The following is a 15,951-nucleotide window of genomic DNA, read 5'->3' on the forward strand; positions in this document are numbered from 1 at the left end:
TTATTTATTTTATGGAATAAATTAATCAACTTTGGCATCTTATTGAACAATAACGATAATATTGTTCCTCCATTAATCAAGAATTTTGAGTTTTGGGGAGTAACATGATCATCCAATAAGAAATTCATGGTAAAAGTCACAAAAAGAGAAAAATTAAACTACTTCACACTGCATTTGAACTCGATGGCCTCAAATTAAACAATAAAGAATTAACATTGAAGTTTATATCAACTATTTTGCTTTGGGTTAATGCACAATAGTACGCAAGGTTACCATCAAGAGTTTGTAAGAAGCCCAGCTAATTCATCCTATCATTTGTTGGGAGCTCATAACTCCATTGTGCATGTGGGATTGTTTGTGCCAATACTTCAAGAGTCTTCTTTCCACCTAAAGAAAAAAAAATACTTCTGATGTCCTAGTTAACAATCCAATCCAATGCCCATCATTCTCAACACTGACACTAAGAAAAGCCATAGGATTTGACCTCCCGATGCCCATTTTCTTCAATCCCTTCAACCTGTATGGTGTCTGTATCAGGCGCATACCCAGCCCTTCTCATATCACAAATCAGCACATCAAGCAGCTCGTAGATCTGTTTGCATTTTGGATGTGCTTTCTCACAAACAAGAAATGTATGTACTTCATCCTTAACCTCAATCCAGCTGCAACCTGGCTCCTTTTTCAAATTGTGATATCTCATTGTTTGTCTCATCTTTGAAACTTGTTGCCACATGCCTGCATCAGCATAGATATTTGATAGAAGGGTGTAAGCAGCCGAGTCATCTGGCTCCAATTGCAAAAGTGAACCAGCTGCCTTCTCTGCAACTTCTACATTCCCCTGGATTTTGCAGATGCTAAGCAGAGTTCTCCATATAATTGCATCTGCTTCAAATGGCATGTCCTGTATGAGCTTTAATGCCTCCTCTACTTGGCCTGATCTCCCTAGAATATCCACCATACACGAGTAGTGCTCGAGTTGGGGGTCTAAGCCATAGATACTTGCCATTTTGTGAAAATAACATTGGCCCTTCTCAGCATTTCCCACATGTGAACAAGCTCGAAGAACCGAAACAAAAGTTGCGTGGTTTGGTTTCATATTCTCAAGGAGCATATGTTCAAAAATCTCCAGGGCCTCTTCCCCTAGACCGTGGTAAGCACATCCACAGATCATGGCATTCCATGTGACAGAATCCCTCTTGGGAGCTTTCTGAAACATAAGTAGAGAATCGTGCATATTTCCACATTTTGAGTACATGTCAACAAGAGTGCTTGTAATATACACATCTGATTGCAATTCCAGCTTGATAATTTGTGCATGGATTTGCTTTCCCAGTCCAACAGTAGCCAAGTTAGCACAAGCGTCCAGAACGGTTGCATAAGTAAAATTGTCAGGTTCTACACCCATTTCCAACATATGAGAGAAAAATCTTTGTGAATCTTCACTTTTCTTTTGCAGTGAAAATCCTGAAATGATTGCATTCCATGAGACCATTGTTTGTTCTTCCAGCCGGTAATGGATCTTTTCTGCCTCTTCCATCATTCCACATTTGCAGTACATATCAACGAGGGCACTTCCTACAAACATGTCCAGACCCATTCCAGATTTGATAATTCTTCCATGAACCTCCATGCCAGTGTTGAAAGCTTGCTGACCTGCACAAGCTTTTAAAACACTACCATATGTGAACTCATCAGGCTCCATCTTTGTGCGTAGCATTGTAGCAAAATGTGAGAGCGTTTCCCGATCGCTTTCATTCTGTTCACAAGCTGTAATGATAGCATTCCAAGACACCGCATCCCTTATTTCCATTTCATCAAACATGCAAGAAGCTTCAACTAAGGCTCCACATTTGCCATACATATCCAGGATGGCATTTGCAACACAGATATTTGATGAAAAATTAGACTTAATGGCTAATCCATGTAGCTGAACCCCCTCAGAGAGCACTTTGATCACTGCAGCTGCACTCAATGCACCAGAAAGAGATATTTCATCGAAACTGAAACCGGTTTTCTGCAACTGAAGAAATAGCTTTAAAGCTTGAAACCCTTGCTGATTTCGAGCATACCCGATTATCATGGCATTGTAAGATTGCAAGTTATGGTCTGGTAACAAGCTAAACAGCTTGTGGGCATCAGACATGTTGTCACACTTAGCATACATATCCATAGTAGCAGTTCCTACAACAACATCAGATCCAAAGTCAGCCTTCAATGCATGGCAATGCAACTGCGTACCTAATCTAGAGGCAGATAGTCCTGCACAAGACCTGAAGACACTAGCATAAGTAGATTGACTCACCCCAATTCCCCTTCTCTGCATCTCTTTGAATAGTTTAAGGCCCCTGATAAACTGATCATTTTGAACACAGCCTGCAATTGCAGCACTCCATGAAATCCAATTCTTATCTGGCAATTCAGAGAAAACACTAAGTGAATCCTCTAGTTTGTTACACTTGGCATACATATCTACTAGAGCACTTCCTGTCACAACATCATAATCAAAACCCATTTGGACTGCAATACCATGAATCTGAATTCCCAGAACGTAATTTTCCAACATGGAGCAAACTTTTAAAGAAACCGCCAGGGTAGTTTGGTCTAACAAAACTCCCATTTCTCTCATTTTCAAAAAGACAGCAATTGACTTATGTATGTCACCATTTTGCAAGTACCCAGAAATCAAAGAATTCCATGAAACCACATCACCATGATGAGGCATGGAATCAAACAACGCCTGCGCAACTTCCATCATTCCACCCCCTGCGCAGCCAAAAATCATTGTGTTCCAAGACACAATGTCCCTCTGCGGCATTTTCTCAAACACCTTAAATGCATACTCCAAAGCGCAACATTTAACATACAATTGAATTAAACAATTAGTTACAAAGACAGTGGGCTCAAACCCAGATAGAATCATGTGAGCATGAGCTTCTTTTCCCGGTTTCAGAGCTCTCCGGTTCGAGCACTCCTGAAAAATATGAGAGAAAGTCTTCCTGGTGGGTGGGATTGCTTGGGTCGCAGAGAAAGTTGAAGCTGCACATAATTGCAGAAACTTGCTCGATGTTTCCAACGGGAGATATAAAGTTCTTACAGACCAAAAGCGAGAAAGAAAAGCCATCAACAATGGTACTCATGCTTTGGCGGGTCTTGGACGTTTGAACTTAGGCTTCACTTGCCTCTGCCATGGAGCTGTGCCCGCACATTTGCAAGCTGCACTAAATAAAACAAATAGAAATCTTATATTATATCTTTAAATTATACGTGTATATATATATATATATATATATAGTAGTATTTTTTAATTTTTTAATTTTTTAAAATGTTAAAATGTATTAATTAAAAGTAACCTTTTTAAAAAAAATTAAGATATTAATGCAATTTTGAAGGTATTTTTAAAACAAATTATTAATAAAAAAAATCTTATATTTTTTTTTTTTTTTTTTTTCCTTAAAAATTAATAATTAAATAAATTTCTGAATTTTAGTTTATTGAGAATGGAGAAGGGGTATAAAAGGGTGACTTGGTCAAAATCCGCGAACGTCATTTCCCCCAAAATTTCTATGGATTTTCTCTCCATTCCTAAACTTAATCTTCAACCTAACGTGGCTCTTCCTGATCAAACCCACTCCGATTCTCCTTCTCCGGTACCGTCTGTCCCATCCCTCCGCCGCGACGATCTCCCCAACACCATGGATTTCAACCCCTTTGCCGCTATCTCCTCCATCGTCACATCTGCCGACGATTCCTTCCCTTTCGACACCGATTGGTTTTCCGACGCGGATTCCGAGTCCGAGCGTGATGTTAGTTGCTTCGTGACTGATCTTTTTGAGAATCGTCGCTTCACCGATCATTTGCACGCTTTCAGCGATTACGATCGAGGTCTGGATTCTGGGCCAGACCCATTTACGCATTCTGCTAACGACTTGGGCATTTCGGGATTTGAAGATACCGGTGAGATTGAATCTCACTATATTGAGGAGCTGTGGTCGGCTTTCGCTATGGAATCTGATAGCCGGGTTTCGGAGGTGGATGTGAACATGCCAGTTGCGGATTCGACTACTAGTGGCCTTCGGATTGTTGATGTGGATTCGGACTCGGAGTCTGATAACGGGATGATTGGTGCTCTGCAACTCGTGACAGGGGATGATGGCGAGAATGATGCTAATTGGGTTGAAAATCCGAATCCTCTCTCGGATAGCTTCAGCTTTTGTTTTCAGGGCCAGAGGATTCCGTACGAGGATTTTGAATGGGAGGAGGTCGAGGAACGGGTGGACGAAAGGGATAATTTGAGCGCAGTGGTAGATGGAGCTGAGGAATTGTCTCTTGCATCGGGTTTTTCCAACGAAGAAGAATCGGGTGAAGAAGCGGGTCGATGGGAAATCCTATTGGTAATGAACGATATCGTAAGGAATACGAACTGGGAACGGGATAACGATGCTGAGGCGTACATAGCGGACCAGGATGATTACATGTATGCAGGAGAATACGATACCCTTTTTGGACAATTCGTTGAAAATGAGAATGCTTTGAAGGGTAGTCCTCCAGCAGCTAAGAGTTCTGTGGAGAACCTTCCTCTGGTTGAGTTAAAAACAGAGAATCTGCTGGCAGAGGAACTCGTTGCCTGTGCCGTTTGTAAGGATAAATTTTCAATGGAGGAAAAGGTGAGGAAGCTCCCCTGTGCTCACTATTACCATGATGATTGCATTCTGCCGTGGCTGAATATTCGAAACACATGTCCTGTTTGTCGATATGAGCTGCCAACCGATGATCCAGATTATGAGCGCAGGAAGAGTCGGAGGGCGGGTGGTGGCCTGCAAACGGATTTGCGGGTCAGGTACAATTTTGAACCGATAGCTTAAGATTAGTCCAATCTGTGAAATGCAACCTGTGAATAGCGTCACTTTTAGATGAAGAAAGTTGCTTACGATTTTGCATTTGTAAAGGTCTTGTGGTAAGATTTCTTTTAAAAGTTCTCCTCCTGGAACAACTAGCATTGCTGTTGATACGCTCATCTTCACAGGTATCCATTGTTATTCAAATGCTTGGTAAGTTTTAGTCGCTAATAGTAGGGGGAAACTATACTATCTTACCTTGTTGAATTCAATTTAGGAATTATAAAGTTTGAGACAAAGCATACTAAGTGCTGAGCTTTGAAACTGTTTACTTGTGAAGTATTAAATTTGTATATTTATATGCTTAGAGTATCCGTTGGTAGACTTTTTAAAATAAGAAACTTCTGGCGTAAACTTTTGTGTGGCGCAATTGCTTGATTTTGGGTCAAAATAATTCTTGTAAGTTTGCTTAATAGGCGTGGGAAGGATGATGCTTCTGTCATCGTGTTCTGGTTATTAGTACTTACTCATCCGGTTATTGGACATAGAAATCTTAGTGGATATGCTTTGGCCTTTCGATTGTGTTTGGGAGTGTTTTCTCTCCTAGTATATTAAAAGTGCTTTGTCAAATAAAATCATTTTCACTGTGCTTGGCAACGTGTGAAAATTTTGTTTATGGATGAAGAAACGTTTAGTGGACACTTCTAATCATTCATGATATTGGTTCAGAATCGGGATTCTATTAAATGAAATCTTCGTTTTTGAGAAAAGAAGTATCTTGAGAAATGGCATCCCGCTTATTGATTATTGAAGTGTTGTGGTGTGAATCATACTTTTTTTTTTTCTTTGGAATTATTTTGGGTTTTTTGTTTAAAGATTTTTAGAAAAGCATTTCTTTTATCAAACAATCTTTGGAAGTCACAGACTTCTGAATTCTGGTGTTAGCTATTGTTACATTTACTCGTGTGTTATCTTATTCTTCCCTTCTTTAAAATCTCTCAGAAATTGTCTTATGAAATATTATTCTGGTGTTTTTTAGTTTCCATGAGTTGAATCTCGGATAACTTGAGCAGTAGATACAATGATCGTCGTTTACTTTTATGCCTTATCATAATATCCATTGATTAATTGATTTAGCTACTAAAAAAAGCCTGCATTGCCTTCATGGTCTATATGATGTTTGCTGCTTCTTGAACACGATATAGACTATGACATTAACCCAATGAGTTGTGTGCCTGTATTTCTTTCATGGTCTGTATGCTGTTTGCTGCTGCTAGAATGCAATATAGACTATGACATTAAACCGAGGGTGTGTTGTGCCTGCATTTCTTTCATGGTCTATCTGATGTTTTCTGCTACTAGGACGCGATATAGACTATGACATTAAATCGAGGGTGTGTTGTGCCTGCATTTCTTTCATGGTCTATCTGATGCTTCTGCTACTAGAACGCGATATAGACTATGACATTAAACCGAGGTTGAGTTGTGCCTGCATTTCGTTCATGGTCTATATGATGTTTGCTGCTGCCAGAACACGATAAAGACTGACATTTAAGGATGAGCTGTAACAACTTCCATGATTTATCCTCATGTTCTGGATCAGAATTATTCTCTCTTACTCACTTGTGATTTGTGAATCTGTGATTGGTACTCTTGTTATTATCGTTGAGAACCATATTTGTTACCATATTCTTCTTATCCAGGTTCCCCTTCCACCCAAGTTTTGATTGAATGATTCATTCGGTTGAGTGAAACTCTTTCTCCTGAATTGGAAATTGGATTTGAAATTATTTTAGTGTTTACTACGCCTCTGCAATTTCGCCCTTTCTGATAAAGGTTGGTTTGAAGTATTCTTTCCAGGCTTAAGATGCTGAACATATGTAATATTTGTAGCTGTGTTGGTTNTTTTTTAGTTTTTTTTTTTTTTTTTTTCCTCTGTTTTTTGCTTTTTATAATAATTTTTTGTTTTAAACATAAAAAAAGTTTTCATGAGATGATTAATCATGAGAGGTACATAGAGAGGTCTTAACTATGCCTTAAGAAACTTAATTGAATATAGATATATTACATTAACAAAGTTTGATGATTATGGACAAAATTTTCAAAATGTTTTTAGTATTACTTGTCTCAACATTGAAGAATCTTTCTTTTATCTTTTTATCTCTCGACTTCTCGGGATGGACATGGCAACTATGGAAAAGCTATGCTCGTGTTGGCATATGTAAACGTATGAATGTGCACACACTTTGAGAAGGAAATGAAACTATTACATGCACATGCTTGAAGAGGATAGTCCAACTCTAGAATTCACGTTGCATTGGTAGGTAAAATTTCAAGTAGATTTAACTAGTTGGCTATATCTTTTGCTATCTCTTTATAGCTTCATGCCTATGATTCTTGTCTCATTATGCATCTCTTCGTAGCTTCTTGCCTATAATTCTTGTCTCACTAGAGGAGAGTGCAAGGGCTGTGTAATGATCACCAATAAAGACTTTCACACTTTTACTAGAGAGTAGAAATATTTCGTGACGGTAGTGACACGATCAAACTTGAATTAGGTTTGGCACTATTGAATGTGTATTAATGGGAAACTAAAAAGCATGAAACGGACTTTAAGAGATTCAATATATGTTTAACGCGAAAGAGAGCATCTACTAAAGCGACTTTGATGTTAAATCCCAAAGACTTGAAAGAAACGTTTCTAAGTTAAGCTAGACCATAATTAATATCAAGTGTAATACCCTGTAGTTTGAATTGCATTATGTCATTTATGGGTGGGTAATCTCAAGGACTAAAATGGAGTATTATTGAAATCTCATGTAAAAGAGAGAGTTATGCCCTCTAAAAGATTGCTTATTAGCATGGGCAAGGAAGAGAAGAAGAAGAAAAAAGTAGGGCAATATGATGAGTGGTAGCTATCTTGTCAAAAGGTTGCCTAATGTTATTGTGGTTATCCTCAAATTATGATAGTGGATTAGGATTTTAATCCAAAGTTTGGTGAGCAAAAAAGAAGCTAAGTGATTGTCTTAATCCAAATTAAAAATGCACTACCACTCCCTTAACTGCACTTAGCATCATAATCTAAAGCATATACATTCATTGCACGTTTAAGTATGGAAAATCACACAAAGTTCAAGATGTTACCCAATGAGTTAATCTATCCATGTATATAATTGAAGCAAGAAAACGATAGGCATAAAAAAGTAACATAATGGTTCAATCTCATGAAACATCAATTATTCGAAGGAAGGAAATGGAGACCTCAATGTGCTTAAAGTTTGATTTGTCTTTCATTTTAACAAGGGTATGGGTAGAGCCAACCCTGCTAACTATTAAGGACGAGTCCTTCCATTGCTAATAACCATCGAAAGGCTATAGTTATACACAAGAGTCACCTAGAAGTACAATATGTGATGTATGTAAAGTAAAGGAGAAGAAGAAAACTTATCTTCGAAGAGCCGATGATTTCTTTCTTTCTAAAGATTTCACATCTTCGAAAATCTTTTCCCTTCTACTAAAAGGTCAGCCATCGAGTATTTTCGAGAACCAACCGTCCGCCCTTTTTGAAAAGTACGTAGACTCCTCGGACGCTATTAATATGAAGGAACGTCCTTTTACCACAAAGAATAATGAATGAAAATGTGCTCAAATTCTTTCATTAATGAGAAATAACCATGTATAATTATTAAATGACATGAAAATATAACTATGATAGATTGAAATCATTAGTGTTTGAGGATAAAAAAATGGAAAGAAAAAAAAAACTTAAATTTATAGCGGAAAGAAACACAAGACAACATTTTTATTATAGTCACACGAAACGAAAGTATTTCAAAACTTTTGTAACACAACTATTACAATGTCATAAATAATTACAACGAAAGAGAAAATGTTTAGGGATACATTCAAATCTTTATCCACCAATAATTTTCTCATATTCTTTTTGGAAGTAGACATGAAAAAGGAAATAAAATGATGGCGCAAAAGAAATGGTATATAAAAGAGAAAAAAGAAGAGAAACTTGGGCATTTGAATGATGAACACTATTGGATGAACATGAAGGAACAGAAAGAAAGCCAAGAAAACAAGCATCTAAAATAGGACAAACACTATAAAGATGTTTTGGGCATTTTCCTCTCTCTCTGCCCAAAAAAATCACCAAATTATAGAACCCAAAAAAGCTCCAATAATGTACATTTTGGAGCTCTATCCAATACTTTATAGGACACCCACCACAAGAATTTGAATCGAAAGAGAGAAAGGGAAAGAACATCACCAAATACCATTCAACAAAAACATATATTGAGGTTGCTTTAATGGGGTTCATTGAAAAGCTACCCATTCATTCATTCATTCATTTATTTGTTCGTTTATTTTTGCAATCTCTCTATAAAATTCTTTCTTTTTTAACAAAAGGAAAACCTGAATTGACAAGATGAGCAATAGGAGGGGTAGGATGCAGGGGATGGTGGCACTAACCCATGCGCACTTTGACCCACAACTTGTCATCTATCATCCCCTGTCTCTCTTTATTTTTCTTTTTGGCTTTTTTCTTCTTTTTCTTCCTTTGCTTACTCCATCATCCTTCCTAACACAATTGTCTTTCCCCATCAAATTATTTTCACTTTTGTATATAATGGATCAGTCCAAGTACTTTTTAAAAAAACATGTATTATTCTATACGATATTCATTCTTTTAAGTTTTAAGCTATAGAGGAAAGAAAAGGAAAGGAAGATCGGTCAAGTTTCCGCCTATGTAATTTGATGTTTGCTTTTGGTGAAATAGAAATCTCCTAATTCGGTTGATCATTTCGGTATGGGATTTTAGGTATCATACCGTATTATACGTTTAGGGTATTTGGTTCCTTGTATAACTCTTAAGTTAAGCAGTTGAGCATATGTTTGATATGTTGAGTGACTCACTTGTTCAAGCTACTAGTTTGGTAATTCGGTATGTGTCTTCACAATTATAAGTTCCTAAAGAATCCACAAACTTGTACTTCTATAACCTATTCCTTTTTACACTACAAATCCATAATTTAAGCCAAACATCATGGCAAACAAAACATCATGCTTCTAATGGACGAAAACAATTTTCGTTTTGCAAAGTCATCTGAAGCACACCCTCGATCAAAGTATGATATTGAATAGCAATAGCAGTTGTTCATTATGAATTATTCTCTCCTTTACGTACCAAAATTTGTGAGTTCATTCAAAAGGGCAAAGGAAACAATAATATTGTTTAGCAACAATCTACAACCCTTAATATTAGAGGACAAATGGAGCCTAAGGAACATTGTCTGGAAGGGGCCCTCTTGTTTCATATTGGCTGGAAGTTTGTTCGCGATCATGGATATATAACATATGATGTACACTACAAGTAAAATTGCAAAGACTGAACCAACTGTGAAGTTTCTGATACTATTGGACAGGAAACATGCTGAAATCTGTACCTTTCCCACATATCTACTAACAGCTTCCCACCCAAATCTCAGACACACTCACAGCTGAGTGAGGGAGAGAAAAAAAGACAAAGAAAGAGAAATGGTCAAGATGTTTCTAATGACAATGTTGACTAAGCAGTCCACTCAATCAGACAAGAGCCTCAAGTGTGGGGAAGCAGTATTTTTTGTTTTTCAAGTTCTCTTTTCTTCGGTAAAGATTATGGTATTACATGAATCAGAGAAAAGCTCTTTATTGAATGGAAGACTAACTTTCAAAGCAAGTATACAATTGCTTGCAAGTGTGGCTGTTCCCTCCACCAATCAGACAAGATTTTCCACTCTGAAAGTAACTTTTTACCTTACTGACTGAGTGTGGTTAGGACCTCAGCTACACTCTATGTCTTTTAGCAGCTAGTAAAATGTGATCCCCAGTTCCACCAACAAGCTAAGATTTGACCAGATTTTAAAAATAACATGCTTGATTGAAGCAATTTTACACGGTTGGCCATTAATTTTTTAGCAGCTCAACATCGTGCAACTCTAGCATCTAGTATCACTTTCCCGGACGACAGAAACTTGACAGTGATTGAAACAACAAGACTAAGAAATAATGAACTAAGGTTAAAGTTTGAGTTAATCTTATTTTCCAAAAACCATCAAGTCAACAATATCATTTTTGCAAAAAAAAAAAANAAAAAAAAAAAAAAAAAAAAAAAAACTTTATAGGAGTGCCGGGTGTTGACAACTTTCGTACGACGATGTTTCAATTGACTAGGTCTCTTATGAAGTAGGATGACGTTGAAGTTTTCTACTGAGTCTAGATCTCTATCGACTTTGAAAGCTCATATATCATGTAAATTTTTCGACATACCTAGAGAAGATATTGCAATGTCTACTACTTTCATTCAATCAGAGAGCGTGATCATATACCTAAGCCAAAGATCTTAATTACAGAAAAGTGCCTTTCTTTCACCTCAACTTTAAAATTTTAATCTCTTCGTTGTGCTAAACAAATATACATCGGGACTTGGTAAGAAAGCCAAATCTGAAAAAAGATGAACCACCAATAAAAGACTTGAGTACTCTGCATCTCTCAGCAGTGTTTTTAAATCTAGTCTATTTCCAGTGACGCAATAAATAAGCCTCGAGTTATCTATCTTTATAAAACTTAATTAATAACTTTACATGAATATAATATAATATGATAGTTAGTGCCTTGAAAATTGAAGTTTTTTTTTCAGCTACTTCTGCCTTTCTAGTGATGTCCTCCCTCCTTTTCCTTCTCCTTTTCTATCTTTTTGTGGGAAGGTGGGAGAAGGTTGAGTATGCATTTAAAATTGTGGCCATTATCTTTAATTATTGCTCTGAAATTTAAAGGATAAGATGTAAATGATTGGATCGAATTGCACTAAATATAACCAAAATGAACCTAAAGGGTGAAAAAGCATCTGGGAAGAGACTGCATCAGGGCCAATTTACAATCCTATAGTCTTATCCCAAACCTCAAGAATAGATGGAGAAAAGGTTAAGATGGTAGAATGATACTAAGAGAATTGGTATGCCTCAGACCTTTAAGATTCAGACACCAAGAAGAAAGAGACGTAACTATAACCTCCACTTAGTGCTATGATTGGTTCAATATCATCTATGAGACTAAGGGGTCAAGTTTTTTATTTTTATTTTGTTGTTAGTTTAGAGAGGATTGGAGCCGTGTATTTTAAAATGAGATTGAAGTCATTAACCTATTAATAGCTTCATTAGACATCTACCCTATTGATAGTTGATGAATAGGAATGCTAAAGAGGGCTTTGCTTGCCTTGTCCGTCTTTCTTTTGCTTACATCACTAGATTGATTTGTTTAGTAGAGCTATTTTTTCTTCTTCTTGTTAATATTATTGTCATTTTTTAAATTTTAGATTGACTTCTCCACATCCTTTGATGTACCGTTCTTCTTTTTCTAACCATTCTATCATAACAATAATTATACTTCCCACAATATGTATGCTCTCTCTGATGTAAGCAAGATATGATGTGAAAACTATTATCACAGAGATAATCAATTCTCATGTATATATATATATATATATGAATCATGCATATATCACAAACACATACTGTTCGACATCAAGTAGCCATAACGAGCAGGAAGATACACAACAGATATAGTAGAGTACCTGAATGATCTCATGACATGAAAGCAAAGAAGCCGTGCCATAATAGGACATAGACAAGATCTGCATGATATTCAAGTGATTCAAGCTCTGACAAACTTTCTCAAAATCATCCACGTTCTTGAGAGTGGGCCAATGAAACCTTTTACATGCTATAAAGCATCTTCACCACCAAACTTCCCATTCTCCCAAAACAATATCTTCTCCCCTTCAAAGACCCAGAAAGCTTTCAATAAGGCCTAAAAGATGCAGCCTAGTGAAGTCACAAGTCTCCAATATCTCATCCCCTCCAATTTATCTCCATATGCTACTCACTTTCCCATGGCTCAGAACAACTTATCTACAATGCAACTTAATGAACTCTCCAATCCTCTATATAACTTCCAAGGTTCTTCTCAGTTCCAAGATTTTAATCGACATCCATGCTTGAGTAGCAATTCAACTTCTGATGAAGCAGATGAGCAACAGCAAAGCCTCATTGACGAGAGGAAGCAGAGAAGGATGGTATCCAATAGAGAGTCGGCACGCCGGTCACGTATGCGCAAACAGAAGCATTTGGACGAGCTTTGGTCTCAAGTGGTTTGGCTTCGGAATGAGAACCATCAGCTTATAGATAAGTTGAACCAAGTTTCAGACTGCCATGACAAGGTTGTTCAAGAAAATGCTCAACTCAAAGAGCAGACTTCTGAACTCCGTCAAATGATCACAGAACTACAGGTCAATAATCCTTACCCCAAATTCAGAGAACTTGAAGAAATCCCCCCCAACACACCATCCGAGAGCTGAGTCTGCACCAAGATAAGCCAGGGTGAGGAGGAAATTTTTTCCAGTCCCTGTCTCCATATATGGTTCTTCTGTCTTCAGTCTTTTCCTCCGGTCAGTCTGTAACATCATGCACGTAAAGAAGAACTGCAATAACTACTATTTGAGCATTTTCGTTGATTAATGCTTAATTGTGATTTTAACTTTTGGCATACAAAGCCAGCTTAGATCTTCGGAGTTAGCTCCATATGGAAACACAGTGAAGGATCCATCGTAATTTTATTTCAAATATAGTTCTAAAAACTAATGACAACAGGACAACAAATTATGGGCAATGGTTCCTTGTCTCACCCCAACTTGGTATTCTCTTCGAGTGGTGTGGATGGTGAGAAGAGTGTTTAATGATATTAAGAGGCTTTGGGAGGATTATCAGGATAGTTTCATTCATTTGGCTTCCTCTTGAAACAGATTTTCTAAAGATTTTTGCAACTATCTTATTTCTTTGTTTAGCTGATTGCGCGTTGTTTCTGTAGCTTCTCAGACGGGATTTTTTTCAGCTGTTCCTTACTTTTGTACATTTTATTTTACCAATGAAGTTGCTTACAAATTTGACGTGTTTAAGAAAAACCAGTACAGGAAAAATTTTCTTAACAGTAGCTACGCTGATTAAGTTTCATATTGTGCAGTGAAGATAGTAGCAATCCAGATGTTGAGTGTACTGAACAAGGAAAGCAATGAGCCAAATGATTGGATTATTTATATGTGATGGAGAAATAAGTGGTGGTGGATGGTCTTGGCTATTACAGATTACCCTTAAAAATTAAAACGAACAAAAAAATATCCAATCAAATTTTGAGCACTGCTAACAGCTTTTTGAGAGGTTTCGCGTTTGTGAATAGACCAGAGTAACATGATTGTGTATAGTTTTCTGTTGACCAATGACTACCACTCTTTTCCTTTTTAATTGTGTTTCATAACACAGACACTTTTCACCTTTTGTTTCTTTAACACATTCTTGAGCATCTTTTGCTAATTTCAAAATACAAACCAATGCTGAATTCTGGTAGTGTACAACTACTAATCCTCTAAATTCAGATGTTATAGAACCACGCCGATCCCGATCCGATAACAGCACACAAAATACAAGGACAACCAGCCAAATCTAGTTGTGTTCCAAAGATTTGAGCACAAGAAGATTGAGGAGATAAGTCCATTGCCTTCACAATTGATGAACTGTGCAGAAGGTTTTTTCGTAATCTTCTGCACAGTTCATCAATCACTAACTAAAGTGGGAGTATTTGGATCAACCCCAGGAGGAGACCTAAGTCTTCAGGGGTAAATCATGAAGAGAAAGAACTCGTAAAGCTAACAGTCATTCCATTAATCGATTGGAGACAATCGATATGGTATAGGCAACGAAGCTCTTGGTTATCCTAACTTTAAAACCCAACGTAATAACAAGAACCTTGAGAGGTACAACGGGCGTGTCTTTGCCCTCCTTTGGAGACTATGGTTTGAAAGAAATGCTAGAATTTTTCTTGGTCAAGAGATTAACATGGTTATTTTTTGGGACTTGGCCACTCTTTTTGCTTCTACTTGGTCCTCCACAATTATATTTTGTAATCATAGCTTAACTCATATTTACACCACTTGGGCTTGGGCTTCCTCTACTTAATGTCTAATGTCCTCTTGTATCATTAGTCTCAGCCAGGTTTCATCATGCGCTTTCTAATATGTAGACGATGGAGGAGTCAACCCTTTTGTCTCTTTTGAGTGTTTGTCTTGTGACTGCTGGGTTGTAGTTCTTGGAGAAAGAATGATTCGTTCCTCCCTATTTCCGGTTCGATCCACATTGTACCGGAGTTAATGGGCAAATTCCGGCCATCAGTCCAAATCTTAGAACTCAAATACCAATTTTGTGCAAACCAGATGCTGAAGTTCTAATCAAAATGGTCAAAAGTTCTCCACGGAATTTATTGAAACTGGGTGGAATAGATAACCCCACAGCACACACAATAACCCCAACAGAAAACGTATGAACATCCGCAGAGTGCCAACACTCAATTCACGGTAAAGCCAGGCATAGAAGACTGATGAAATCTCATAGCCAAGTGATGAAATCTTGAGAGGTAATTTCTAGTGCCCATATTCAGATACATTATAGAAAACCCAAAAGGAATTTACTCCATTTTCACTGTTCCATTTGAAAGCTTGGGGTAATTTGAGCATCGTTTTCTGGATTTCTTTTCGAAAAGTTTCTAGTAGTAAATTCCCAAGCAAGAACCCAGCAAGCAAATCTAGCATACATACCAACTGTGATAAGTCCTCATCTCAGACTCGAGATCGCAAAATCAAAAATCTGGAAGAACAAGATTACAAAATCCAGCAAAGACCCAACATCGGAACAAGCTTCCTTTCAAGAAAACTTCCCAGAAAAACCACAAACATGAAGATGATCTAAATGCATTTCCAAGACACATTAATTTAATTGTTCCTCCATAGAAGTGACTAGAGAGGAAAATTCATACCTGAAAATGCGCAGATGAGAGATGGGGAGTGGATGAAAAGGGATTTTTGGTGAAGTTTGCTTTTCATCTCCTCCATCCAGAGAGGGAAATCACCCCACTTTTGTTGACCCCTCAGAACAAATTGTGTTTTCTTAATTACTTTTCGCACTAAAAGTACGTAAAATGTCCTGATTTTTGGTCGCAACTCCATTAGCTTAGATCTAATATTGAT

At 37.3% G+C, this 15,951-nt stretch overlaps 3 protein-coding genes and 1 long non-coding RNA gene across 8 annotated transcripts; 2 read left to right on the forward strand and 2 right to left on the reverse strand.

The window, feature by feature from the left end:
- Positions 1-169: 169 nt before the first annotated feature.
- LOC111808288 (pentatricopeptide repeat-containing protein At3g02330, mitochondrial) lies at positions 170-3,205 on the reverse strand. The gene has a single exon (XM_023694182.1). The coding sequence runs from the start codon at positions 3,119-3,121 to the stop codon at positions 461-463; it is 2,661 nt and encodes an 886-aa protein (XP_023549950.1). The 5' UTR covers positions 3,122-3,205; the 3' UTR covers positions 170-460.
- A 320-nt stretch (positions 3,206-3,525) lies between these two features.
- LOC111808019 (E3 ubiquitin ligase BIG BROTHER-related-like) lies at positions 3,526-7,460 on the forward strand. 5 transcript variants are annotated; one of them, XM_023693780.1, is made up of 2 exons: positions 3,526-4,837; positions 7,012-7,460. In XM_023693780.1, the coding sequence occupies exons 1-2, from the start codon at positions 3,564-3,566 to the stop codon at positions 7,058-7,060; spliced, it is 1,323 nt and encodes a 440-aa protein (XP_023549548.1). In that variant the 5' UTR covers positions 3,526-3,563; the 3' UTR covers positions 7,061-7,460. The 5 variants fall into 5 exon arrangements, with proteins under 5 accessions (XP_023549548.1, XP_023549551.1, XP_023549549.1 ...); XM_023693783.1 differs by lacking the exon at positions 7,012-7,460 and adding an exon at positions 6,198-6,670; XM_023693781.1 differs by lacking the exon at positions 7,012-7,460 and adding an exon at positions 6,539-6,670.
- Positions 7,461-7,983: 523 nt separating this feature from the next.
- On the reverse strand, positions 7,984-15,884 carry LOC111808022. The gene is made up of 2 exons (XR_002817015.1): positions 15,741-15,884; positions 7,984-8,446 (listed from the first exon to the last, which is right to left on the reverse strand). It is a non-coding gene; the product is annotated as an uncharacterized LOC111808022 (long non-coding RNA).
- Positions 12,665-13,702, forward strand: LOC111808021 (basic leucine zipper 43-like). Its single transcript, XM_023693785.1, has one exon. The coding sequence runs from the start codon at positions 12,697-12,699 to the stop codon at positions 13,234-13,236; it is 540 nt and encodes a 179-aa protein (XP_023549553.1). The 5' UTR covers positions 12,665-12,696; the 3' UTR covers positions 13,237-13,702.
- Positions 15,885-15,951: the final 67 nt, after the last annotated feature.

This window comes from Cucurbita pepo, chromosome LG13 (genome assembly GCF_002806865.2).
Source record: "Cucurbita pepo subsp. pepo cultivar mu-cu-16 chromosome LG13, ASM280686v2, whole genome shotgun sequence".
NCBI classification, from domain to species: Eukaryota; Viridiplantae; Streptophyta; class Magnoliopsida; order Cucurbitales; family Cucurbitaceae; genus Cucurbita; species Cucurbita pepo.

Coding starts and splice junctions, on each gene's coding strand:
- LOC111808288 (XM_023694182.1), bottom strand. CDS start 3,121: ATGGCTTTTCTTTCTCGCTTTTGGTCTGTAAGAACTTTATATCTCCCG.
- LOC111808019 (XM_023693779.1), top strand. CDS start 3,564: ATGGATTTTCTCTCCATTCCTAAACTTAATCTTCAACCTAACGTGGCT. Junction 4,838..4,946: donor CAAACGGATTTGCGGGTCAG/GTACAATTTTGA, acceptor GCATTTGTAAAG/GTCTTGTGGTAAGATTTCTT.
- LOC111808021 (XM_023693785.1), top strand. CDS start 12,697: ATGCAGCCTAGTGAAGTCACAAGTCTCCAATATCTCATCCCCTCCAAT.